Here is a 26,049-nt window from a genome sequence, read left to right as displayed (position 1 = left end):
AGTACCAGGTGGAACTGTGAGTCTGGAGTTCAGGGCTGAGGTGGGGGTGGAGATAGAAGTTTCCAGGCTGCACTTGGGAATAGTACACAGAGCACAGTGATCCCTGAGGCCATGGTTTCCCATCGTCCCCCTCAGCTCTGCCACCACCTCCCTCTGCAGAGCTGGAGCCCAGGTAGCGCCCCGACGACAGAGCCATTCCCACTTTCACCCCCAGAGCTCTGACCCCAGGAACCCAGATAGGAAGCCCCTCCCCTGTCCACCCCCGTCAGGACCAAGTGTCCCCACCATGGAGGCTCACTCAGGCCCTTGAGTGGATGGGGCACAAGTGAGGGGGTTGGTCAGGAAAATGTGGGGTCACATATTCGGGAACAGAATGGCCCTGAATAAAGTCATGGAGGAAAGATGGTCAAAGCAGTGGATTCCAGAGAAGCTTCCAGGCTAAGTGACCATTGTAGGATATGGGCATGGAATGAGGGCAAAGGGAAGCTGGCCCCTGGTCTCAGATTGGGCTCCTGGGGTGAGCGCTGCAGGAGGTTTGCTGAGGTCAAACACAAACAGAAGATAAACTGAAAAATCTCAAATCAGGAAGCTGCAGTGCCCTGGGCATGGACACTGAGGAGCAGGGAGGAGGTGAGCAAGGCAGGCAGGGAAGAAAGGGGACAGACAAGGGATGGGGCAGAGAAGACCCAGAGCAGCCACTGCCAGCTGAGTGGTCCTGGGCAAGTCCTTCTACCTCTCTGATCCTCAGTTTCCCCAGCTGAGCACATGGGTGTTGCTTCCTTCCCCTGGGCTTGGGAGGGTGGCAGTTATGGTGGGAAATGTGCCAGCAGAGCCTGCTGTGTGACTGTGAGCCCTGTCCCCAGGGCAGGAAGCTGGGCAACAGCAGTAGGGCCTTCTCCAGTGCTCAGGTGCCCTTAGGATGCTGTCACCTGCTGTCTGTCAGTTCAGCATCTTCAAGGGCCCGTGTGCCGGGGCTTGGAGGGCAGAGTGTGAGGTGGTGGGTGTTGGGCCCATGCACAGCCAGGACAAACACATGATGGAGACATGAGGGTCAGTGTGTGAGAGCAGAGCTCAGACTCACCTGGACAATGTTGTGGGGGATGAGCCTGTGCCCCAGCCTCAGGGAAGGGGGTTTACATACAGGCTGTTGTGTTATCATCCACCAGACACATACACAGTACACCTGCATAGGCATGTCTGTATCCTAGTATGTGTGTATGTACAGGAAACACTCATCATATCCATGTGCAACACACACAGACAAACATGCGTTACACACGTTATGGACAAATCTTTACTGTCCCAATTCCAAGGTCATTTTTCCAAGCTTCAGTTACTCATAGGGAAACTGCTGAAAGCTATTGCAGGCTGAGGACCTCACAGGGTTCAAGAGTCCCCCCCCCCCCCCCACTTCCGCCCTCACTCACACACTCTCCCCATGGGGTGAGCATCAGTAAGCAAATCCCCAGGCGGAGCACAGCTCCCAGCCAGGGCCTTTGTAGCTCTCTGAACTCTGTCTCACCTTCCTGGCTGTTTTCTTGCAGTTTCTTGAAGAGCCCAAGCCTGGAGACCTGATTGAGATTTCCCGCATCGGGTACTCCCACTGGGCCCTGTATGTGTGCGATGGTTATGTGATCCACCTGGCTCCCCCAGGTAAGGGGGTTGAAAGTGTGTAACTTTCCAAAGTTTTGTTAACATGACGAGAACAATTCAAAGCCAAATGCCACCCTGGAACCCGTGTTGGTTCTTCCTGGGCGGTGCTTGTGCTCACTGTACATCCGTGTCCCTTGGGGGCATCTCAGTGGTCGCTCGGGTCCTGACTCAGCCAGGAAAGAGGTCTGTGGGCCACAGGGAAGCGCGCCCGTATTGGATGCTCTCCAGCTCGGGCCTGTTAGCTGGGCGAGCAGACAGATTTCTCTAAACCAGCCGGGTCTGGGTGTCCCGGTCTCACAGAGGGACTGCCTCTCAGGCTGTGTCCTGTGCTCAGAGGACGTCTCAGAACAGGCCGTCCTGAGAGGGTTTCCTGAACACCCTCCACAGAGCAGCTCTCCCAGGTCACACGTCACAGAGAGTCTCTCTCTCTCTCTCTCTCACACACACACACACACACACACACACACACACACACACGAGCACCTGGACAGTGATGTAACGCAGGGAGAGCAGAAGCAGGATGACAGGCAGTCAGAGCAGAAGGCAGGGCCCACACGTGTTTACCGTCCAGGAAAGGAAGGTGCTGGGATGAGACCGCGGACTGGGAGGCACAGGGGCTGGTGCCCTGCAGAGCAATGGCACCCACACCTCGGACAGCAAGCGTGTGCGTTCTCGCTGCACAGACACCGTCTCGTGATCACAAGACTCTCCTTGTAACTGACCAGGGTTCCATGCGCTGTCACCCACATTGACAGATTGAAAACTGTCAGCATGGATGGCAAATAGTAAGCGAAACCCCTAATCCAGACGACACTTAGGAGGCTTGGAACAGGGAGGTGAGTGTGAGGAGCTGGTCCTGCTTGTGTGTGAGGGTGCAGGTAGAGCTTCCTCAAGGGCGGTGCTAAGTGCAGCATCAGCCTCGAGAATCACATAAAGGAGCCTGCTGGTTAGCGTGCTCCTCAGTTCATGCCCATTAGAGAGCAAACCCCGGCTCCAGGCTAATGGGATTGAATGCCACCAGCTAGAAGCGCTGTGTGGCCTCTCCATGTGGCCAGAGCTGGGTCAGAAAAGGCCGATGATGCCTCAGGGTCCAATATCAGTTGTTGAATGGGGATGAGACTTTTACCATGAAGTTCAAAAGGAGAATAATGAGAGAATGTAAGAAATTTGCACAGCAGAGTCTGAAACCCAGTGGGACTAAAACAACTTTGCTCTCTCTCTGAAACACACAAGTGGGAAGATGATCAAATACGATTTACTACTGTTGGTTACAATGGATAAGCTATGGACCAGCCAATAGTAGGGACTTGGTCAACTAGATGATGTCCATTCATATAATGGAACACAGTGGCAGCCACTGACCATCACAACATTGATTAACATGAAAAGTATTCACAGCTCGTTAAGGGAAAGAGCAAAATGATTTTATCCTCTAATCACATTGGTGACGGGACAGACAACAGAGCTCAATAGTGTGACCCCCTCGCCCTTCCTCCCTGTCTGTGTCTCCTTTCTCCCTCCCTGGCCTCCCCTGTAGTTGCTGATACTCGTGTGTCTGATTCCAGGGGAGAACTCTGAGGCTGGCGCCCCCACCGGCTTAGCGGTGGTGAAAAGGCAGCTCCTCATGGAAGTGGTGGAAAACAGCTCCTATCAGGTGAACAACCACTTGGACCACCTGTACAAACCTCGGCCCATAAAGGAGATGCTCAGGTCTGCGGAGGAGGTGGTTGGTAAGGAGATGGAGTACAGTGTTCTGAGCAGGAACAGTGAGCGATTTGTCACGGACCTGAGATATGGCAAGGCCCACAGTTGGCAGGTAAGGCCCTCTGTGGGGGCTCCCCTCCCCTCTGGCGGTCAGCTTGCGGTGGCTGTGACAGTGCTGACTACCCAGAAGAAAATAACTACCCTTAGTGATGCAAACATGGGCCCTTAGGGTTCCACTGGCTGGGAGTTAGGATGTCTGAGAGCAAAACTCAGGTCTGTACCTGATCCACCCTGGCTCTTTTGACAAGTCACTTCCTCTCTGGCCTCAGTTTCCCCATGTGCAAATGCAGGGGATGTTTGGAGGACCTCTAGGGCTCTGGGTTTCTCTATCCCTTTGGGATCCTTTGTCTCTAAGACCCACCCTAAAGGCAGCTCCTGATGCCCTGTGTGCTGTCAGGGAAAGTCTGGGCCTGCCCTGGACCATGACACATCTGTTAAGGCCCCAGAAAGCACTGTAAGGAGAGATGCTCACGTCTGTGGCCTATGTAAGCGTTCAAGAAGTTTCTTCTGAGAAGAAACTGTGCAGCCACTTCCAGCTGAGTGTTCCTGGCAAGTCTCCCTACCTCTCTGATCCTCATTTCCCATCTGAAGAAATGGTTGCTCCCTCCTCCTCTATCCAACCCAATAATGTAAGATCTGGGCACAGCTTTAACCCCTTCCTCCTTGCCCTTTTACCAACACAAGCTAGTAAGGATGCAATCCCCAGTGGTCCCTGCTCGTCCTGCTGAACGACTGCATCTCCAGGGCTGGAGGCCCAGGGCTTGGGTGATGGGGACCCCTGGATGGAGGAGAAGGAGAAGAGGAAGAGCAGGTTGCAGATAGAACTTAAGGATTTATTGCTCAGCTGGGTGCTTGAAGTCACCAGTTAGACATCCAGTTGGACCTCTTGTGTAGGAGTTGGACCTGTGAGCCTGGAGGTAGAAGTTTCCAGGCTGCACTTGGAAACAGTACACAGAGCACAGTGATCCCTGAGGCCATGTTTTCCCATTGTGTCCTCCTCAGCTCTGCCACCACCTCCCTCTGCAGAGCTGGAGCCCAGGTAGAGCCCCGACCACAGAGCCATTCCCACTTTCACCCCCAGAGCTCTGGCCCCAGGAGCCCAGGCACGAAGCCCCCTCTCCTACCCACCCCCATCAGGACCAAGTGGCCCCACCATGGAGGCTCACACAGGCCCTGGAGTGGGTGGGACAGAAGTCTGGGGGTTGGTCAGGAAAACGTGGGGTCACATAATCAGGAACAGGATGGCTCTGAATAAGGTCATGAGGGAAAGATGGTCAAAGCAGTGGATTCCAAAGAAGCTTACAGGCTAAGTGACCATTGTAGGATATGGGCATGGAATGAGGGCAAAGGGAAGCTGGCCCCTGGTCTCAGATTGGCTCCTGGGGTGAGCACTGCAGGAGGTTTGCTGAGGTCACCCACAAACAGAAGATAAACTGAAATATTCTCACACAGAAAGCTTTAGTGCCCATGGTGAGTACACTGAGGAGCAGGGAGGAGGTGATAAGGCCTGAAGGGAGGGAGGAAAGGAGACTAGGTAGGGACGGGGCAGAGAAGACCCAGCGCAGCAACTGCCAGCTGAAGGTCCCTGGGCAAGTCCCTCTACCTCTCTGATCCTCTGTGTCTCCAGCTGATCAAGGTGTGGTGATTCCTTCCCCTGGGCTTGGGATGGTGGCAGTTATGGTGGGAAATGTGCCAGCAGAGCCTGCTGTGTGACTGTGAGCCCTGTCCCCAGGGCAGGAAGCTGGGCAACAACAGTAGGGCCTTCTCCAATGCTCAGGGGCCCTTAGGATGCTGTCACCTGCTGTCTGTCATTTCAGCATCTTTGAGGGCCCGTGTTGAAGAGAAGAGTCTAAGGTGTTCCTTGTTGGGGCCATGCACAGCCAGGGCAAACACATGATGGAGACATGAGGGTCAGTGTGTGAGAGCAGAGAAGCTCAGACTCACCTGGACAATGTTTTGGGTGTTGAGACTTGTACTCAGTCTCAGTTAACGGGGTTTCCATAAAAGCTGCTGTGTTATCATCCTCCAGACACATGCGCAATACTCCTGTATATGCATGTCTGCATCCTAGTGTGTGTGCAGGTACACACAACACACAACATATCCATGCCCAGGACATTTTCCTCTTAGATAAGGTGTCACATGCATACAATAGAGCACTCTCCTAAATTTAAGAATTCCTCAGATTTGAAAAAGAAAATGGCAGCATAATAAGTGGATGCTGCATGGAGACTCTCCTAGGAACAAACTGGAATTACAGCTAAAATACAGAAAAACTTCCTGAATAAGCAATGGAAACTTATTGGAGAGAACTGATATCCGAGCACTTTAAGTGGCAACTGCATAGAGACTGGTAGGAGGGGCTGAGGAGCCAAAATGCTGACCTGGTGCCCACAGACAGCAACTGAAGTCCTGGAGCGATATCTCAGCTGTGGGGGTGACTCTGAGAACTCTGGGATCTAATCCCCAAGCTGAGCCCTCTAGCAGAGAGCACCAAAACTGAGAAGAGTACCCACATAACATCTGGCTGTGAAAAGCAGTGGGATGCTGTGTGCCAGAAAGTGACAGGTGTAAATTCAGGCACTCTCTTAAAGGGCCAATATACAAAATTCCCTGTGGGGCCACCTACCTTGTGCTCTGGCAGAGGGAAGGTGAAGTGGACTGGAGCTATGAGAGCAGAAGCCAGGACTGCACACTCGGGGAATAGAGCTCAGAAGGCAGACACTCCAAGTTTCCTGGGCTGAGTCATTCCCTCATGCAGTGGAGGACATGGTTCCCACATTGACATTTGCCTTGCCTGGGGAAAAGACAGTTGATACACCTTATTAGAAAATACTTTGCCCTGAGGCCACTTAAGAGCTGAAAAATAACAACTAGCCTCCAGGCAGAAGCAAATACCCCACCCTGTTGAAAAAAAACACTTGCCACACCTGAGGATGATTGCCTGCGGGTGTGGGGGGGGTCAATTCAAGTCTGAATCCTATCAGGCTGTAGGACAGTGGTTCTCAACCTTCCTAATGCCTCTATCCTCTAATACAGTTCCTCATGTTGTGGTCACCCCCAACCATAACATTATTTTCGTTGCTACTTCATAACTGTAATTTTGCTACTGTTATGAATCGTAATGTAAATATCTGATATGCAGGATGTCTTAGGCGACCCCTGTGAAAGGGTCGTTCTACCCCCAAAGGGGTCGAGACCCCCTGGTTGAGAACCGCTGCTATAGGAAGAGGCAGTCTCTGGAGGCTTTGAGTATTTGCCTGATCTAATTAGAAACAGCCTTTAGCACTGTTCTGCACTAGAGATTGAGAGGTATAGAGCAAGCATGTCAAACTCAGGGCCCACAACGAATATTTTTGTGGCCCACCCAATATATTGGTATGCAAGAAACATTTTTTAAAAATATATTTTTTTTATTGAATTCAGAGAGGAAGGGAGAGGGAGAGAGAGATAGAAACATCAATGATGAGAGAGAATCATTGATCGGCTGCCTCCTGCACGCTCCTCACTGGGGACCGAGCCCACAACCAGGGCATGTGCCCTTTGCCGGAATCAAACCTGGGACCCTTAAATTCGCAGGCTGACGCTCTTATCCACCAAGCCAAACTGGCCAGGGCATAAGAAACATTTTAATAAACATTTCATAACTTAATTTTGACAATATCCTGTTATACATAATTATTAGTAACGAACTACAAAGTTCACTAATGACTGATCATTATAATCCTGTTCTATCCATTTCCCTTATGTGCCTTACATGCAGGTACACCATTTCTCTCCACTAACACTAGCAGCAAATATTTTAGCAACCGATTACCACGTCATTAGTCTTATACTGACTTGTTTGGTGTGTGCAACAGAAAATATTTCACTTTTGGAGAACAAGAAAAATAGGTTTATTTGTGTTACACTTATTAATTTGTGCAGTTATTCCGTGTCTGGTAAGTGAATGTTCAAGAAAAAATATTATATTTTATTAAAATGTTCTATTATTTTGTTAACAATTACTTATTTGTTTCAGCCCTTTGTATTCAGCATGTTTCTATCAAAATAAACCTATGTTTCTATGAAAATTAAGCTTTTGTTTTTTTGTGGCCCACATAAACTTAAACCTTGTTTATTTGGCCCATGTTAGCCTTTGAGTTTGACATGCTTAGTATAGAGCAGTGGTCGGCAAACTCATTAGTCAACAGAGCCAAATATCAACAGTACAACGATTGAAATTTCTTTTAAGAGCCACATTTTTTAAACTTCAACTTCTTCTAATGCCACTTCTTCAAAATAGACTCTCCCAGGCCGTGGTATTTTGTGGAAGAGCCACACTCAAGGGGCCAAAGAGCCACATGTGGCTCGCGAGCCGCAGTTTGCCGACCACGGGTATAGAGGATCTACCTAATACAGGGTCACAAACCCAGACAGACAGCCTAAATGAGGAGACAAAGAAACAACTCCCAAATGAAAGAACTAGAGAATTCTCCAGAAGAAGAGATAAATGAAGCAGAGATAAGAAATTTATCTGAAACAGAGTTCAGAGTAATGATGGTGAAGATGCTGAACAGCATAAAAAAAGATATAGTAATTATGAAAAAAGAACAGTTTGTGATAAAGAACGACATAACACAAATAAAGAACACATTGGAAGAAATACACAGTAAATTAGGAAAAGCTGAGGATTGAATCAGCGAATTAGAAGACAGAGTTGAAAATATCGCTCAATTAGAGAACCAAAAAGAGAAAACAATTAAAAAAATAGGAGGACAGCTTAAGGGAGCTGTGGAACAATGTGAAACGTAACAATATTAGGAAAAGCAGGTGTGCCAGAAGAGGCAGAAAGGGAGAAAGGAATAGAGAAGGTGTTTGAAGAAATAATGGCAGAAAACTTCCCTAACCTCATAAAGGAAAAAGTCACACAAGTTCAGGAGACACAGAGAACCCCAAGCAAAAAGAACCCAAACAGGCCCACGCCCAGACACATCATAATTAAAATGCAAAAATTAAAGACAAAGAGAGAATCTTAAAGGCAGCAAAACAAAACTATTATCTACAAAGGAGTTCCCATAAGGCTGACAACTGATTTCTCATCAGAAACTCTACAGGCCAGAAGGGAATGGCATGAAGAACTCAAAGTAATGGAAAGCAAGGATCTGAGACCAAGATTACTATATCCAGTAAGGCTATCATTCAAAATAGATGGTGAAATAAAGAACTTCCAAGACAAAAAAAAAAAAAGGCTAAAGGAGTTCATCACCAAGCCAGCATTACAAGAAATACTAAAGGGACTGCTATAATGAGAAGAAGGAGAAGGAGAAGGAGAAGGAGAAGGAAGAAGGAAGAAGGAAGAAGGAAGAAGGAAGAAGGAAGAAGGAAGGAAGGAGAAGGAAGGAGAAGGAAGGAGAAGGAAGAAGAAGGAAGAAGAAGGAAGAAGAAGGAAGAAGAAGAAGAAAGAAGAAGAAAGAAGAAGAAAGAAGAAGAAGAAGAAGAAGAAGAAGAAGAAGAAGAAGAAGAAGAAGAAAGAAGAAGAAGAAGAAGAAGAAAGAAAGAGAGAGAGAGAGAGAGAGAGAGAGAGAGAGAGAGAGAGAAACCTAGCCATACAAAATTAAAATGGCAATAAATAAGTACCTATCAATAATAACCCTAAATGTAAATGCTCCAATCAAGAGGCATAGGGTAGCTAAATGGGTACAAAAACATGGCCCAACTATATGCTGTTTACAAGAGACCCACCTCAAAACAAAAGACACACAAAGGATGAGAGTGAATGGATGGAAAAATATTTTTCCCTGCAAATGTAAAAGAAACAAAAGCTGGAGTAGCAATACTCATATCCAACAAAATAGACTTTAAAATGAAGGCCATCACAAGAGACAACAAAGGTCACTACATAATACTAAAGGGATCAATCCAACAAGAGGATATAACCTGGTAAACATATATGCACCCAATATCGGAGCACCTAAATATATTTTTAAAAGTTCTAGAAGACTTTAATGGAGAGATCAACAACAATACAGTCATAGTAGGGGACTTTAACACCTTCCTGACTTCACAGGATAGATCTTCCAGACAAAAACTTAACAAGTAAACAGAGACGCTAAAGGACACACTGGATCAGATGGATTTAACTGACATTTATAGAACATATCACCCCAATGAAGCAGAAGACAAATTCTTCTCAAGTGCACATGGATCATTCACAAAGATAGACCACATTTTAGGACACAAAATAAGTCTCTACAAGTTCAAGAAGATTGAAATCATATCAAGCATCTTCTCAGATTACAGTGGAATGAAATTAAAAATCAACTACAGTAAAAACACCCCAAAACATTCAAGCACATGGAGTCTAAATAGCATGTTATGAAACAATGAATGGATTACCAATGAGGTCAAGAAAGAAATAAGAAACTTCCTGGAAACAAATGAAAATGAACACAAAACAACCCCAAACCTCTGGGAAACAGCAAAAGCAGTCCTGAGAGGGAAGTTCACAGCACTACAGGCCTACCTCAAAAAAAAAAAAAAAAAGAAAAAAAAAAAAAAGAAAAGACAAGAAAAGAAAAAAGGAACAAACAAAAAAATCAGCAATAAACTATTTAATCCTACAACTTAAAGAACTGGAAAGAGAACAACCAGAAAAGCCCAGAGTAAGTAGAAGGAAGGAAATAATAAAGATTAAAGCAGAAATAAATAACATAGAGACTAAAAAACAATACAAAAATCAATGAAACCAAGAGCTAGTTCTTTGAAAGGATAAACAAAATTGATAAACTGTTAGCCAGACCAATCAAGAAACAAAGAGAGAGGACACAAGTAAATAAAATCAGAAACGAAAGTGGGGAAGTAACCACTGACACCACAGAAATACAAAGGATTGTAAGAAAATACTATGAACAACTATATGCCAACAAGCTGGACAATGTGGATGAAATAGACAAATTCCTAGAAAAACATAATTTCCCAAGACTGAATCAGGAAGAATCAGAAAACCTGGATAGACCAATAACAACTGATGAAATACAAGCAGTAATAAAAAAACAAAACTCCCACCAAACACAAGCCCAGGTCTGGACGGCTTCACGGAGGAGTTGTACCAAACATTCAAAGAAGAACTAACACCTACACTCCTCACACTGTTTCAGAAAATCCAAGAGGAAGGAACACTTCCAAACTCTTTTTTTTTATTGAGGTATTATATGTGTACATATCTTACCATTACCACCCCCCCACCCCACACCCATACATGCCCTCACCCCCCAGAGTTGTGCGTCCATTGTTTATGCTTATATGCATGCATACAAGTCCTTCGTTTGATTTCTTATCTCCCCCCCATCCCTAACTTTCCCCCTGTAATTTGAAAGTCTGTTTGTTGCTTTACTGTCTCTGTATCTATCTTTTTGTTCATCAGTTTATAATGTTCTTTATTATCCATAATTGAGTGAGATCATGTGGTATTTTTCTTTCATTGACTGGCTTATTTCACTTAGTATAATATTCTCCAATTCCATCCAGGTTGCTGCAAATGATGAGAATTCCTTCTTTTTATGGCAGCATAGTATTCCATTGTGTAGATGTACCACAGTTTTCTGATCCAGTCATCTGCTGACGGGCACCTAGGCTGTTTCCAAATCTTAGCTATTGTAAATTGTGCTGCTATGAACATAGGGGTGCATATATCCTTTCTGATTGATGTTTCTAGTTTCTTCGGATATATTCCCAGGAGTGGGATTACTGGGTCAAATGGGAGTTCCATTTTCAGTTTTTTGAGGAAACTCCATACTGTTCTCCACAGTGGCTGCACCAGTCTGCATTCCCACCAGCAGTGCACGAGAGTTCCTTTTTCTCCGCATCCTCGCCAACACTTGTCGTTTGTTGATTTGTTGATGATAGCCATTCTGACAGGTGTGAGATGGTACCTCATTGTTGTTTTGATTTGCATCTCTCAGATATTAAGTGACTTTGAGCATGTTTTCATGTGTCTCTTGGCCTTCCTTCTGTTTTCTTTTGGAAATATTCTGTTTAGGTCCGTTGCCCATTTTTTTATTGGATCATTTATCTTCCTTTTATTAAGTTGCATAAGCTGCCTGTAGATGTTGGAGATTAAACCTTTATCAGTGATAGCATTTGCAAATATGTTCTCCCATGCAGTGGGCTTTCTTGTTGTTTTGTTGATGGTTTCTTTTGCTGTAAAAAAGCTTTTTATTTTGATGTAGTCCCATTTGTTAATTTTCTCTTTAGCTTCCATTGCCCTAGGGGCAGTGTCAGTGAAGAAGTTCTTTTGGCATATGTCTGAGATTTTGTTGCCTGTGGATTCCTCTAGTATTTTTATGGTTTCCCGTCTTATGTTGAAGTCCTGTATCCATTTTGAGTTTATTTTTGTGTATGGTGTAAGTTGGTGATCTAGTTTCATTTTTTTGCATGTGTGTGTCCAATTTTCCCAACACCATTTATTGAAGAGACTGTCTTGACTCCATTGTATGTTCATGCCTCCTTTGTCAAATATTAATTGAGCATAGTGGTTTGGGTCGATATCTGGATTCTCTATTCTGTTCCATTGATCTATATGTCTGTTCTTGTGCCAGTACCAGGCTGTTTTGAGAACAGTGGATTTGTAATACAGCTTGAAATCTGGTATTGAGATCCCTCCTACTTTATTCTTCTTTCTCAGAATTGCTGCGGCTATTTGGGGTCTTTTTTTATTCCAGATGAATTTTTGGAGAGTTCTTTCTAGGTCTGTGAAATATGCTGTTGGTATTTTGATGGGGAGTGCATTGAATCTGTAGATTGCTTTGGGTAGTATGGACATTTTAATGATGTTGATTCTACCAATCCATGAACATGGTATGTTCTTCCATCTGTTTACGTCTTCCTCTATCTCTTTTTTCAGTGTCCTGTAGTTTTCCGCGTATAGGTCTTTTACCTCCTTAGTTAAGTTTATTCCTAGGTATCTTAATTTTTTTGGTGCGATGGTAAATGGGATTGCTTTTTTAGTCTCTCTTTCTGTAAGTTCACTATTGGTGTATAGAAATGCCATAGATTTCTTGGCGTTAATTTTGTATCCCGCTACATTGCCAAATTCATTTATTAAGCCTATTAGTTTTTTGATGGAATCTTTTGGGTTTTTTACGTACAATATCATGTCATCTGCAAATAAGGACAGCTTCACTTCTTCTTTTCCAATATGGATGCCTCTTATTTCTTCTTCTTGCCTAATTGCGATAGCTAATACTTCCAGTACTATGTCAAACAGGAGTGGTGAGAGTGGGCATCCCTGTCTTGTTCCTGTTCTTAGGGGAAATGGTTTTAGTTTTTGTCCATTGAGTATGATGTTTGCTGTGGGTTTATCATATATAGCTTTTATTATGTTGAGGTATGATCCTTCTATTCCCACCTTGTTGAGAGTTTTTATCAAGAAGGGGTGTTGGATTTTGTCAAATGCTTTTTCTGCATCTATTGATATGACTATGTGATTTTTATCTCTCAATTTGTTTATGTGATGTATCACATTTATTGATTTGCGGATATTGTACCATCCTTGCATTCCTGGGATAAATCCTAGTTGGTCATGATGTATGATCTTTCTGATGTATTGCTGGAGCTGATTTGCTAGGATTTTGTTGAGGATTTTGGCATCTATGTTGATGAGGGATATTGGTCTGTAATTCTCTTTCATTGTGTTGTCTTTATCTGGTTTTGGTATTAGGGTGATGCTGGCTTCATAGAAGGAGCCTGGAAGTGTTCCTTCCTCTTGAATTTTTTGGAATAGTCTGAGGAGGATAGGTTTTAGTTCTTCCTTGAAAGTTTGGTAAAACTCTCCTGTGAAGCCGTCTGGACCCAGGCTTTTGTTTGCCGGAAGCTTTTTGATGACTGCTTCAATTTCTTCCATAGTTACTGGCCTGTTGAGCTGTTTAGATTCTTCCTGATTGAGTTTTGGAAGGTTGTATTTGTCTAGGAATATGTCCATTTCCTCCAGGTTGTCCAGTTTGTTGGAATAGAGTTGTTCGTAGTATTTTGTAACAATCCTTTGTATTTCGTTGGGGTCTGTTGTTATTTCACCTCTTTCATTTCTGATTTTGTTTATTTGGGTCCTCTCTCTTTGCTTCTTGGTGAGCCTGGCTAGAGGTCCATCAATCTTGTTTATCCTTTCAAAGAACCAGCTCTTGGTTTTGTTGATCTTTTGTATTGTTTCTTTGGTCTCTATGTCGTTTATCTCCGCTCTGATCTTTATTATTTCTTTCCTTCTGCTTACACTGGGCTTTTCTTGTTGCTCTCTCTCTAACTCTTTGAGTTGTTGGGTTAGGTAATTTATTACCATTGTTTCTTGTTTTCTGCAGTAGGCTTGTAGAGCTATGAACTTCCCTCTCCGGACTGCTTTCGCTGTGTCCCATAAATTTTGGATTGTTGTGTTTTCATTGTCATTTGTTGCCATGATGTTTTTTATTTCTTCCTTGATGTCTTTGGTAACCCAGTCATGGTTTAATAGCATGCTGTTTAGTCTCCATGTGTTTGATTTCTTTGGGTTGTTTTTATTGTAGTTGATTTCCAGTTTTATGCCACTGTGTTCTGAGAAGATACTTGATATGATTTCTATCTTCTTGAATTTGGAGAGACTTTGCCTATGTCCTAACATATGGTCTATCTTTGAAAATGACCCATGTGCACTTGAGAAGAATGTATATTCTGTGGCTTTAGGGTGAAATGTTCTGAAGATGTCGATTAATTCCATCTGGTCTAGTGAGTCATTTAGGATTGATGTTTCTTTGCTGATTTTTTGTTTAGAGGATTTGTCCAATGGTGATAGTGGGGTATTGAAGTCTCCTACTATGATTGTATTGCTGTCAATCTCTCCTTTGATATCTTCCAGGAGTTTTTTAATGTATCTTGGTGCTCCTGTATTGGGTGCATATATGTTTACCAGAGTTATTTCTTCTTGTTGGATTTCTCCCTTTAGTATTATGAAGTGGCCTTTATTATCTCTTGTTATGTCCTTCACTTTGAGATCTAATTTGTCCGATATAAGTATTGCTACCCCGGCTTTTTTTTTCATTTCCATTCGCCTGGAAAACCTTTTTCCATCCCTTTACTCTCAGTCTGTATGCGTCCTTTTTTTTGAGGTGGGTTTCCTGTAGACAGCAGATATATGGGTTTTGTTTTCTTATCCAATCTGTTACCCTGTGTCTTTTGACTGGGGCATTCAATCCATTTACATTTAAAGTTATTATTGATAGGCACTTATTTGTCGCCATTTTTATTCTATACCCCTGTGTTCCTTCTTTGCTTCCTATTTCTTTCTTTCTTTCTTTCTTTCTTTCTTTCTTTCTTTCTTTTTTTTTTTTTTTTTTTTTTTTTTTTTTTTTTTTTTTTTACAGCAGACCCTTTAGCATTTCTTTCATTGCTGGTTTGGTGGTGATAAACTCCCTTAGCCCTTTTTTGTCTGTGAAGCTTCTGATTTCACCTTCAATTTTGATTGATAGCCTTGCTGGGTACAGTATTCTTGGATTGAGACCCTTCCTTTGCATGACTGTGTATATTTCATTCCATTCCCTTCTGGCCTGATGAGTTTCTGTTGAGAAATCAGTTGCTAGTCTGATGGGGGTTCCTTTGTATGTAACTGTCTGTCTCTCTCTGGCTGCTTTTAAGATTCTTACTTTGTCGTTGGTGTTTGCCAACTTAATTATAATGTGCCTTGGCGTCGGTCTTTTGGGGTTCATTTTGCTTGGAACTCTGTGAGCTTCTTGGATTTTGTGTGGGTTTTTTCTTCCCTATATCAGGGAAGTTTTCTGTTATTATTTCTTCTAACAGGTTTTCTATTCCTTGCTCCGTTTCCTTTCCTTCTGGTACCCCTATTATCCTGATGTTGTTTTGTTTTGTGTTGTCCCGAAGTTCCCTTAGGCTCTCCTCATGCTTTCTAATTTTTGTTTCTAGAAGCTGTTGTAATTGGGTATTTTTTTCCATCTTGTCTTCTAGCTCACTTATGCGGTCCTCTGCTTCATCTAGTCTACTCTTGATGCTTTCTATTGAGTTCTTTACAGCAGCGATGTCATTTTTCATTTCTTCTTGGTTCTTCTTCATTTCCTCTTGGTTCTTACTCATATTGTCGAATTTGTCTTCCATCCTTTTCAGCCACCTTATGACCATTTCTCTGAATTCTTTCTCTGATAGGTTGTTTGCCTCTAATTCGTTTACTTCCTTTTCTGGTGATGCCTGCTTCTCTTTCCTATGGGGGCTATTTCTCTGTCTCCCCATGGTCTCTCTTCTCCGGATGTCTGGTTATATAGTTCTCTCTCTCCGGCATTGATTTAAAGGTACAAAATACAACACAACCAGGCACAACACTCAAGGCACTGAACAGAATTGTATTCACGATATTAATAACCTCCAATAAAGGTAACCACCAGAGAAAGACAAATTAGGGAATAGGAGTGGAAGAGGGAGAGTAAAAAGAAAGAACAACAACAACAAAAAGAGTGTGAATCTGAACTTGGGAAAAGAGAAGAAAAAAAAGTAAGAGAGACAAGAACAATACTAAGAGAGAAAAGGGGAACAAACTATATATATGGGGAGTAGACTCCACTAGAACAACCACTAATCCCAGCAAATTCCAGCAACACAAGCCTGGAGATTAATACAAACTGCAACACCAACTCATATCAAGTGAGGCAAGGGAAAACAAAAGTAAAAAACAAACAAAAACAAAGCAAACAAAAGAACCAACCAACCAAACAAAAAGAATAATCAAAACAATCTCATAAAAAAGCATAAAAATTCAATCTAATCAACATTCAAGCAAACAACAACAAAAGGCCAGAGAGAAAAATAATTTTTTTAAGGTAGCGTAGAGAGAGGTATGTATGGATTTGGAGCAGGGGGTTGGGAATTAGATATATAAGTAGGGTGAAATTTTAGCAGAGGGTAACTGAAAAAGTAGGGAAAATCTATAGCCAGAAAGGGTTAAGATAAACAGGAGACCAAAAGGGGAAAGGTTAGGGGGAGAGTGATGGCAAAATGTTAGCGTTGAGATAGGGTAAGGGAAAGATGCAAATAGAATGTAGGACACTAATCCCAAAATACAAGAAAGGGAAAATCAAATGACATTTAAAGAAAAAAAAAAGTAAAATAATAGTAATAATAATGCTGATTGAAAATAAAAATGTAATAATTAAAAAGGTGAAAATCGAGTGTGGAAAAAGAAAAAAAATTTAGTTTCTTAAGTAAAAGATGCAAAAAATGAAAATAAAAAAATTAGAATAAAAAAATTTAAAAAATTTTTTGAAAAAAGAATTAAAAATTAAAAAATAGGAAGACTAAAATGTGCAGTAGCGGCTGTCATTCACTTCCTCTATTATTCTGTTTGGTATGCCTGTTTCCCAGTCTGGGCGGTATTTCAGTTCAGCTTCGTTCCACTGCTTCTCAGTGTTGTAAGCCAGTCCTGCTTTTTAAGCCGGCCGTGTCTTAATTTCTCGTATTTATTTTTGATTACACCAGAGACAATTAGCGTTTCAGCCCCTGGGTGGCAGTGTTTCTGAATTGACTTCCGGGCCTCTCTAGCTTTTTTTTTTTTCCCCCTCTATGGCACTCACTACCGGTTTGTGGAGGTGTGCGTCTCAGAGGTGCCTCTCCGATGGTCACACCCAGCTCTGTTCCCAGGTTCCGAAAAAACAACTTCCCCCTGCAGTTTTTCAGGGTTTTTCCACCTGGGTTTTCCTATGTATTGGGCTTAGTAATCAGAGTCGGAAAGAGCCCAAGTGTGCGGACAGTGGGTCTGTGCGCCAGACTAAGGAGCCCGCACTCCTTTGAAAATTCTTAGTCTGATCCTCCTCGTCAGATTAAAATGAGTTGCTTTTAAGAGGTCACTTCTGTTAGCAGCTCAGAGGACCCCCTTCCACATTCACGGATCACAGCAGCTCCAACTGCTGCCGATTTTTCTAGGCACAGACCTCCTGGTTCCTGCCGGTCCTACGGTTCGCACGCTTCCCTCCCACCGCCGGGATTAGAAACCACACCTTATTTCAGGCGAAATCTGACCTTTCTGTGGTGCAGTGAAGAGTTCCTTTGAATCCGAATGTTTGCGCCGATAGGGGACCGGTGTTCTGGTGCTCGCAGCTGTTCAGTGTTTGCAGTTGTCGCGGAAAGTCAGGTTTCCAATAAAATCCTCCTTTCCTTGAAAGATGGCGAGGCGCCTGGTGAGCCCGCAGCTCCGGTAGGAGACCCAGCCCCTGTGGGTGCTGCAAGGTCAGGGGAACCCTGGCCATCACTCCCCCGCCTTCTCCTGGAGTTTAGCTGTCCCTTGGCTTGCCAACATACACACCCCCTGCGAACCTCTGCTGTTCCTACTCTCCGCCCCAGGACCAGACTCCAAACATGACTCTATTCCATCGCCATTTTTTCCCCTTCTCCCCCCACTTCCAAACTCTTTATGAGGCCAGCATTATCCTAATTTGAAAACCAGATAAAGATACTACAAAGAAAGAGAGTTGTAGGCCAATATCCCCGATGAACATAGGTGCTAAAATCCTCAACAGAACATTAGCAAATCACATCCAGCAATATACTAAAAAGATCATCCACCATGATCAAGTGGGATTTATCCCAGGGATGCAAGGCTGGTACAATATTCACAAATCAATAAACGTGATACATCACATAAACAAATTGAAAGACAAAAATCACATGATCATATCAATAGACACAGAGAAAGCATTTGAAAAAATCCAACACCCATTTTTGATAAAAACTCTCAGCAAAGTGGGAATAGAGGGAGTATATCTCAACACGATAAAGGTCATATATGACAAACCTACAGCCAACATCATACTCAATGGGCAAAAACTAAAACCATTTCCCCTATGAACAGGAAAAAGACAAGATGCCCACTTGCATCACTCCTGTTCTTATAGTACTGAAAGTGCTAGCTATAGTGATCACACAAGAAGAAGAAATAAAAGGTATCCAAATTGGAAAAGAAGAAGTAAAACTGTTGTTATTCAAAGATGACATGATACTGTACATTGAAAACTAGAAAACCCTAAAGACTCCATCAAAAAACTATTAAACTTAATAAATGAATTCAGCAATGTAGTAGGATACAAAATTAACACCTAAAATTCGATGGCTTTTCTATATACCAATAATGAACTCACAGAAATAGAAACTAAAAAAATAATACCATTTACCATTTCAACAAAAAATTAAGATACCCAGGAATAAACTTAACTAAGGAGGTAAAAGACCTGTACTCAGAAAACTACAGGATGTTGAAAAACGAGCTAGAGGAACACATAAACAAATGGAAGAATATAATGTGTTCATGGATTGGTAGAATAAACATCATTAAAATGTCCACACTACCCAAAGCAGTCTATAGATTCAATGCTATCTCCATTAAGATACTGATGGCATATTTCACAGGCCTAGAACAAACTCTCAAAAATATTTATATGGAATTAAAAAAGACCCCGAATAGCTGCAGCAATCCTGAGAAAGAAGAACAAAATTGGAGGGATCACAATACCAGATATCAAGCTATATTACAAAGCCACTGTTCTCAAAACTTCCTGGTAAAACTGGCACAAGAGCAAACATATAGAACAGTGGAACCGAACATAGAACCCAGAAATCGACCCAAGCCATTATACTTAACATTTGACAAAGGAGGCAAGAGCATACAATAGAGACAAGATAGTCTCTTCAATAAATGGTGTAGGGAAAATTGGACAGATACATGCAAAAAAAATGAAACTAGACCACCAACTTATACCATACATAAAAATAAACTCAAAATGGATAAAGGACTAAATGTAAGATGGGAAACCATAAAAATCTTAGAAGGCTCCATAAGCAACAAAATAGCAGACATATGTCATAGCAATATCTTTACCGATACAGCTCCTAGGGCAATGGAAACTAAGGAGAAAATAAACAAATGGGACTACATCAAAATAAAAAACTTCTGTACAGTAAAAGAAACCAACAACAAAACAACAAGAAAGCCCACAGCATGGGAGAACATATTTGTCAATGTTATCACTGATAAGGTTTAATCTCCAACATTTACAGAGAACTCATACAACTTAACAAAAGGAAGATAAACAAGCCAATCAAAAAATAGGCAATGGCCCTAAATAGATACGTTTCGAAAGAAGACATAAGGAAGACCAAGAGACATATGAAAACATGCTCAAAGTCACTAATCATCTGAGAGATGCAAATCAAAAAAGACAATGCGGTACTATCTCACACCTGTCAGAATGGCTACCATCAACAAATCAACAAACGACAAGTGCTGGCGAGGATGCAGAGAAAAAGGAACAATCGTGCACTGCTGGTGGGAATGCAGACTGGTGCAGCCACTGTGGAAAAGAGTATGGAGTTTCCTGAAAAAATTAAAGTTGGAATTCGATTTGACCCAGGAATCCCATTTCTAGGAATATATCCCGAGAAATCGGAAACACCAATCAGAAAGGATGTATGCACCCCTATGTTCATAGCAGCACAATTCACCATAGCTAAGATTTGGAAACAGCCTAAGTGCCCATCAGTAGAAGACTGGATTAGAAAACTGTAGAACATCTACACAATGGAATACTACGCTGCTGTAACGAAGAAGGAACTCTTACCATTTGCAACAGCATGGATGGAACTGGAGAGCATTATGTTAAGTGAAATAAGCCAGAGAAAAATAAATGTCACATGATCTCACTCATTTGTGGAATATAATGAACAATATAAACCGATAAAAAAAATAGAGCCAGATAAAAATATATTTTAGAATATCATTGAAGTAATCCAGTTATTTGCAGATTATGAATATTTCCTACAACTTTTGTGATATTATATTGGGACTATATAAGTACAGTTTTGGTAATATTATTATACTTAAAATCTTTTTTTCTTGAAATATTAATGTTTATTGCAAGGAATATAATTATATTTAAGATCATTTTTCTTGAAACATTAATAAATAGCTAATTATTTTGTATCTACAATCTGGTAATAGATTTATTTTGTCCTCAAGGTCCAGTGCACGAAATGCCTGCACGGGAGTGTGTGTGTCCCTCAGCCCAGCCTGCACCCTCTCCAATCTGGGACATCCCTCTCACTATCCAGGACTGCTGGATCCCAACTGCTCGCCTGCCTGCCTTCCTGATTGCCCCTAACCACTTCTGCCTGCCAGCCTGATTGATGCCTAACTGCTCCCCTGCCAGCCTGATTGCCCCTAACTGCCCCCCCCTGCAGGCCTGGTACCTCTAACTGCCCTCCCCTGCAGGCCTGGTCACCCCTAACTGCCCTTCCCTGCAGGCCTGGTCCCCCCCCCACAACTGCCCTCCCCTGCATGCCTGGTCACCCCTAACTGCCCTCCCCTGAAGGCTTGATTGCCCCCAACATCCCTCCCTTGCAGGCCTGGTCCCTCCCAACAGCTCTCCCCTGCTGGTCATCTTGTGGTGGCCATCTTGTGCCCACATGGAGGCAGCCATCTTTGACCACATGGGGGACAGCCATCTTGTGTGTTGGAGTGATGGTCAATTTGCATATTACTCTTTTATTAGATAGGATATTGTAAAAAACAAACAACCCCCCCAAAAAATATCCATGCACAATACACAGATAACACACATGTATTGCACACACATTCTGGACACAACTTCCCTCCCCCAAAGTATAAGGTCATTTTTCCAGGCATCCAGTTACTCAGAGATTAACCTCTAGAAGCGACAGCAGGTTGAGGACATCACAGGAGACAAGAGTCCCCAAAACACCCCCCACCCCTGCCACATACACACACACATTCTTCCCATGGGGTGAACATCAGTAAGCAAATCCTTTGGCGAAGGTTTAGCTCCCAGCTGGGCCTCTGCAGCTCCCTGAACTCTGTCTCACCTTCCTGGCTGTTCTCTTGCAGTTTTGTGAAGAGCCCAAACCTGGAGACCTGATTGAGATTTTACACATCGGCTCCTCACACTGGGCCCTCTATGCGGGCGATGGTTATGTGATCCACCTGGCTCCCCCAGGTAAGGGGGTTGAAAGTGTAACTTTCCAAAGATTTGTTACCATGATGAGAACAATTCAAAGCCAAATGCCACCCTGAGAACCAGTGTTGGTTCTCCCTGAGCTGTGCTTGTGCACATGGTACATCCATGTCCCTTAAAGGGATCACAGTGGTCCCTCAGGTCCTGACACAGCAGGGAAAGAGGCGTGGGCCACAGGGAAGCTGGGCTGCGCCCGTATTGGATGCTCTCCAGCTTTATGACCTTCAGTTGGGTGTGTAGACAGATTTCATGAAAACAGCAGCATCTCTGTGTGCCCACAGTCTCATAAAGGAGAAGGGTCAATGACAGTGGATTGGTCAACTACATGATGTCCATAGCAGCCACTGAGCATCACAGTGTTCATTAGTTTGAGAAAGTAGTCACAGCTCATTAAGTAAAAGAGTAAGATCCGTGAATCCTCCGATCACATTGGTGAAGGGACAGACATCAGAGCTTATAGTGTAATCCCTGGCCCTTCTACCTTATCTTGTGTCTTCTGTCTCCCTCCCTGGCCTCCCCTGCAGTTGCTGATACTAGTGTGTCTGATTCCAGGGGAGAACTCTGAGGCTGGATCCCCCACCGGTTTAGGGGTGGTGAAAAGGCAGCTCCTCCTGGAAGTAGTGGAAAACTGCTACTGTAAAGTGAACAACTACCTGGACCACCTGTACAAACCTCGGCCCATAAAGGAGATGCTCAGGTCTGCGGAGGAGATGGTTGGTAAGGAGATGGATTACAGTGTTCTGAGCAGGAACAGTGAGCGCTTTGTCACCGATCTGAGATATGGGAAGGCCTGCAGCCGGCAGGTAAGGCCCTCTGTGTGGGGCTCCCTCTCCCTTCTGGAGGTCTGCTTGGGAAGGCGGTATCAGGCCTCTGCATCCAAAAGAAAAAACTACCCCAAATGATGTAAAATTATGCTCCATGCTTCCTGCTGGCTGGGAGTTAGGATGTCTGAGATCAAATCTCAGGATTATTCCTTATCCACTCAGGGGCTTTGAAAAGGTAACTTCCTCTCTGGCCTCAGTTTCCCCATGTGCAGAAGGAGGGGATGTTTGGGAGACCTCTGGGGCTCTGGCCACCTCAACCCCTTTAGGATCCTTTGTCTCTAAGACCCACCCTAAAGGCAGCTCCTGATGCCCTGTGTGCTGTCAGGGAAAGTGTGGGCCAGCCCTGCACAGTGACAGGTGTCCTAAGGCCCCAGAGAGCCCTCAGGCAAGAGATACTCAGGTCTGTGGCCTATGTAAGAGCTCAAGAACATGTTATGTAAGGTCTGGGCACAGCCTTACCGCTCTCCTCTTTCCCTCTTACCAACACACAGCGAGTTAAGAGGCAGAAGCAGGATTCAATCCCCAGTGGTCCCGGCTCTTTCTGCTGAACCACAGCACCTCCAGGCCTCATAGCCCCTGTGATTGGGTGATGGGCAGCCTGGATGGAGGAGAATGAGGGGAGGAGGAGGTTTGGAGGGAAATTAAGGATTTGATGCTCATGAGGGGGGTTGAGGTGACCAGTTAAACACCCAGGTAGACCTGTTGAGTAGCAGTTGGATTGTGAGTCTGGAGTTCAGGGCTGAGGTGGGGGTGGAGATAGAAGTTTCCAGGATGCACTTGGGAACAGTACACAGAGAACAGTGATCCCTGAGGCCATGGTTTCCCATAGTCCCCCCTCAGCTCTGCCACCACCTCCCTCTGCAGAGCTGGAGCCCAGGTAAAGCCCCAACCACAGAGTCATTCCCACTTTCACCCCCAGAGCTCTGGCCAGAGGAACTCAGGCACAAAACCCCATCCCTTACCCACTCCCATCAGGACCAAGTGACCCCACCATGGAGGCTCACAGGCCCTGGAGTGAGTGGGACAGAAGTCTGGAGGTTGGTCAGGAAAACGTGGGGTCACATAATCTGGAACGAGATGGCCCTGAATAAAGTCAAGGAGGATACATGAACAAAAAAATGAATTCCAGGAGCTTCCAGGATAAGTGACCATTGTAGGATATGGGTATGGAATGAGGGCAAAGGGAAGCTGGCCCCTGGACTCAGATTGGGCTCCTGGGGTGAGCGCTGCAGGAGGTTTGCTGAGGTCACCCACAAACAGAAGGAAAAACTGAAATATTCTCAAATCAGGAAGCTGTGGTGCCCTGTAAGGGGACCAGGAAGGGACGGGGCAGAGAAAACCCAGAGCAGCCACTGCCAGCTGAGTGTCCTGGGCAAGTCCCTCTACCTCTCTGATCCTCAGTTTCCCCAGCTGAGCACGTGGGTGCTGCTTCCTTCCCCTGGGGTTGGGAGGGTGGCAGTTATGGGGGGAAATGTGCCGGCAGAGCCTGCTGTGTGACTGTGAGCCCTGTCCCCAGGGCAGGAAGCTGGGCAACAACACTAGGGCCTTCTCCAGTGCTCAGGTGCCCTTAGGATGCTGTCACCTGCTGTCTGTCAGTTCAGCATCTTCAAGGGCCCGTGTGCCGGGGCTGGGAGGGCAGAGTGTGAGGTGGTGGGTGTTGGGCCCATGCACAGCCGGGACAAACACATGATGGAGACATGAGGGTCAGTGTGTGAGAGCACAGAAGCTCAGACTCGCCTGGACAATGTTGTGGGCTATGGGCCTGGGCCCCAGCCTCAGGGAAGGGGGTGTACATACAGGCTGTTGTGTTATCACCCCCCAGACACATACACAATACACCTGCATATGTGTGTCTGCATCTCTGTGTGTGTGCATGTGCACAGAAAACACAACATATCCTTGCGCAATACACACAGACACACATGCATTACACACACATTTTGGACAAATCTTCACTGTCCCAATGTACAAGGACATTATTCCAGGCTTCCAGTTACTCACAGGGCAATCTCTAAAAGCTACAGCAGGCTGAGGACCACATAGGGGATAAGAGTCCCCCCCACACACACATTGTTCCCATGGGGTGAGCATCAGTAAGCAAATCCCCAGGCAGAGCTGTAGCTCCCAGCTGGGCCTCTGCAGCTCCCTGAACTCTGTCTCACCTTCCTGGCTGTTTTCTTGCAGTTTTGTGAAGAGCCCAAGCCTGGGGACCTGATTGAGATTTCCCGCATCGGCTCCTCACACTGGGCCCTGTATGCGGGCGATGGTTATGTGATCCACCTGGCTCCCCCAGGTAAGGAGGTTGAAAGTGTAACTTTCCAAAGATTTGTTACCATGACGAGAACAATTGAATGCCAAATGCCAACCTGGAAACCAGTGTTGGTTCTCCCTGAGCTGTGCTGGGGTTCCCCCTTCATCCATGTCCGTTGGATGCATCTTAGTGATCCTGCAGGCACTCACACAGCAGGGAAAGAGGTCGGTAGACCCCAGTGAAGACGGGCTGCATCAGTATTCAGAGCTCACCAGCTCTGGCCCTTTACCTGGGCATGCGGACAAATTTCATGAAACCAGCAGCGTCTCTGGGTGTTCCGGTCTCATAAAGAAGAAGGATCAGTGATGGTGGATTGGTTAACTGGATGACGTCCATTCATACCATGTAGCACTATAGCAGCCACTGACGATCAGAATACTCATTAGCTTGAAAAAGTAGTCACAGCTCATTAAGTAAAATGAGTAAAATCCGTGAATCCTCCAATCACATTGGTGAAGGGAGAGACACCAGAGCTCAATAGTGTGATCCCCTGGCCCTTCCTCCCTGTCTGTGTCTCCTCTCTCCCTCCCTGGCCTCCCTGCAGTTGCTGATACTCGTGTGTCTGATTCCAGGGGAGAACTCTGAGGCTGGCGCCCCCACCGGCTTAGGGGTGGTGAAAAGGGAGCTCCTCGTGGAAGTCGTAGGAAACTTCTTCTATCAGGTCAACAACCACTTGGACCACCTGTACAAACCTCGGCCCATAAAGGAGATGCTCAGTTCTGGGAATGAGATGGTTGGTAAGGAGATGGAGTACAGTGTTCTGAGCAGGAACTCTGAGCACTTTGTCACCGATCTGAGATATGGCAAGGCCTACAGCCGGCAGGTAAGGCCCTCTCTGGGGGGCTCCCTCTCCCTCTGGAGGTCTGCTTAGGGTGGGGGTGACAGAGATGACTACCCAGAAGACAAAATTACCAAAAATGATGCAAATATATGATCTCTGCTTCCAGCTTGCTGGGTGTTAGGATGTCTGAGAACAAATCTCAGGTCTGTTCCTGATCCACTCAGGGTCTTTAAACAGGTCAGTTCCTCACTGGCCTCAGTTTCCCAATGTCTAGAAGGAGGAGATGCTTGGAGGACCTCTGGGGCTCTGGCCAGCTCTTTCCCTTTACGATGCTTTGCATCTAGGATCCACCCTAAAGGCAGCTCCTGATGCCCTGTGTGCTGTCCAGGAAAGTCTGGGCCGACCTTGACCATGACAGGTGTCCTAAGGCCCCATAGAGCCTTCGGGAAAAAGATGCTCAAGGTCTGTGGCCTATGTGAGAGCTCAAGAACATGTTATGTAAGGTCTGGGCAGAGCTTTAATCCAGCCACTCTTCGCTCCTCTGAGTTCATTGTCACAAACACACCGTTAGTAAGAGGCAGAAGCAGGATTCAGTCCCCAGTGGTCCCTGCTCTTTCTGCTGAACCACAGCACCTCCAGGGCTCACAGCCTCTGTGATTGGGTGATAGGTACCCTAGATGGAGGAGAATGAGG

The 26,049-nt window shown here is 44.8% G+C and overlaps 1 protein-coding gene across 1 annotated transcript in view; it reads left to right on the top strand.

The window, feature by feature from the left end:
• LOC307109905 (uncharacterized protein) overlaps window positions 1-26,049 on the top strand; it is an 86,649-nt gene that overhangs the window by 10,692 nt on the left and 49,908 nt on the right. Inside the window, exons 7-12 of the mRNA XM_079788867.1 lie at window positions 1,545-1,653; window positions 3,219-3,469; window positions 21,314-21,422; window positions 21,993-22,243; window positions 24,449-24,557; window positions 25,148-25,398. Of these exons, the coding sequence (XP_079644993.1) occupies window positions 1,545-1,653; window positions 3,219-3,469; window positions 21,314-21,422; window positions 21,993-22,243; window positions 24,449-24,557; window positions 25,148-25,398 (1,080 nt within the window). The remainder of the gene's footprint in view (window positions 1-1,544; window positions 1,654-3,218; window positions 3,470-21,313; window positions 21,423-21,992; window positions 22,244-24,448; window positions 24,558-25,147; window positions 25,399-26,049) is intronic.

Source organism: Cnephaeus nilssonii (assembly GCF_951640355.1).
Source record: "Cnephaeus nilssonii genome assembly, chromosome: 13".
Classification (NCBI taxonomy): domain Eukaryota; kingdom Metazoa; phylum Chordata; class Mammalia; order Chiroptera; family Vespertilionidae; genus Cnephaeus; species Cnephaeus nilssonii.
The sequence above is the reverse complement of the archived record's forward strand: the minus strand, read 5'-3'. Positions and strand labels throughout refer to the sequence as shown.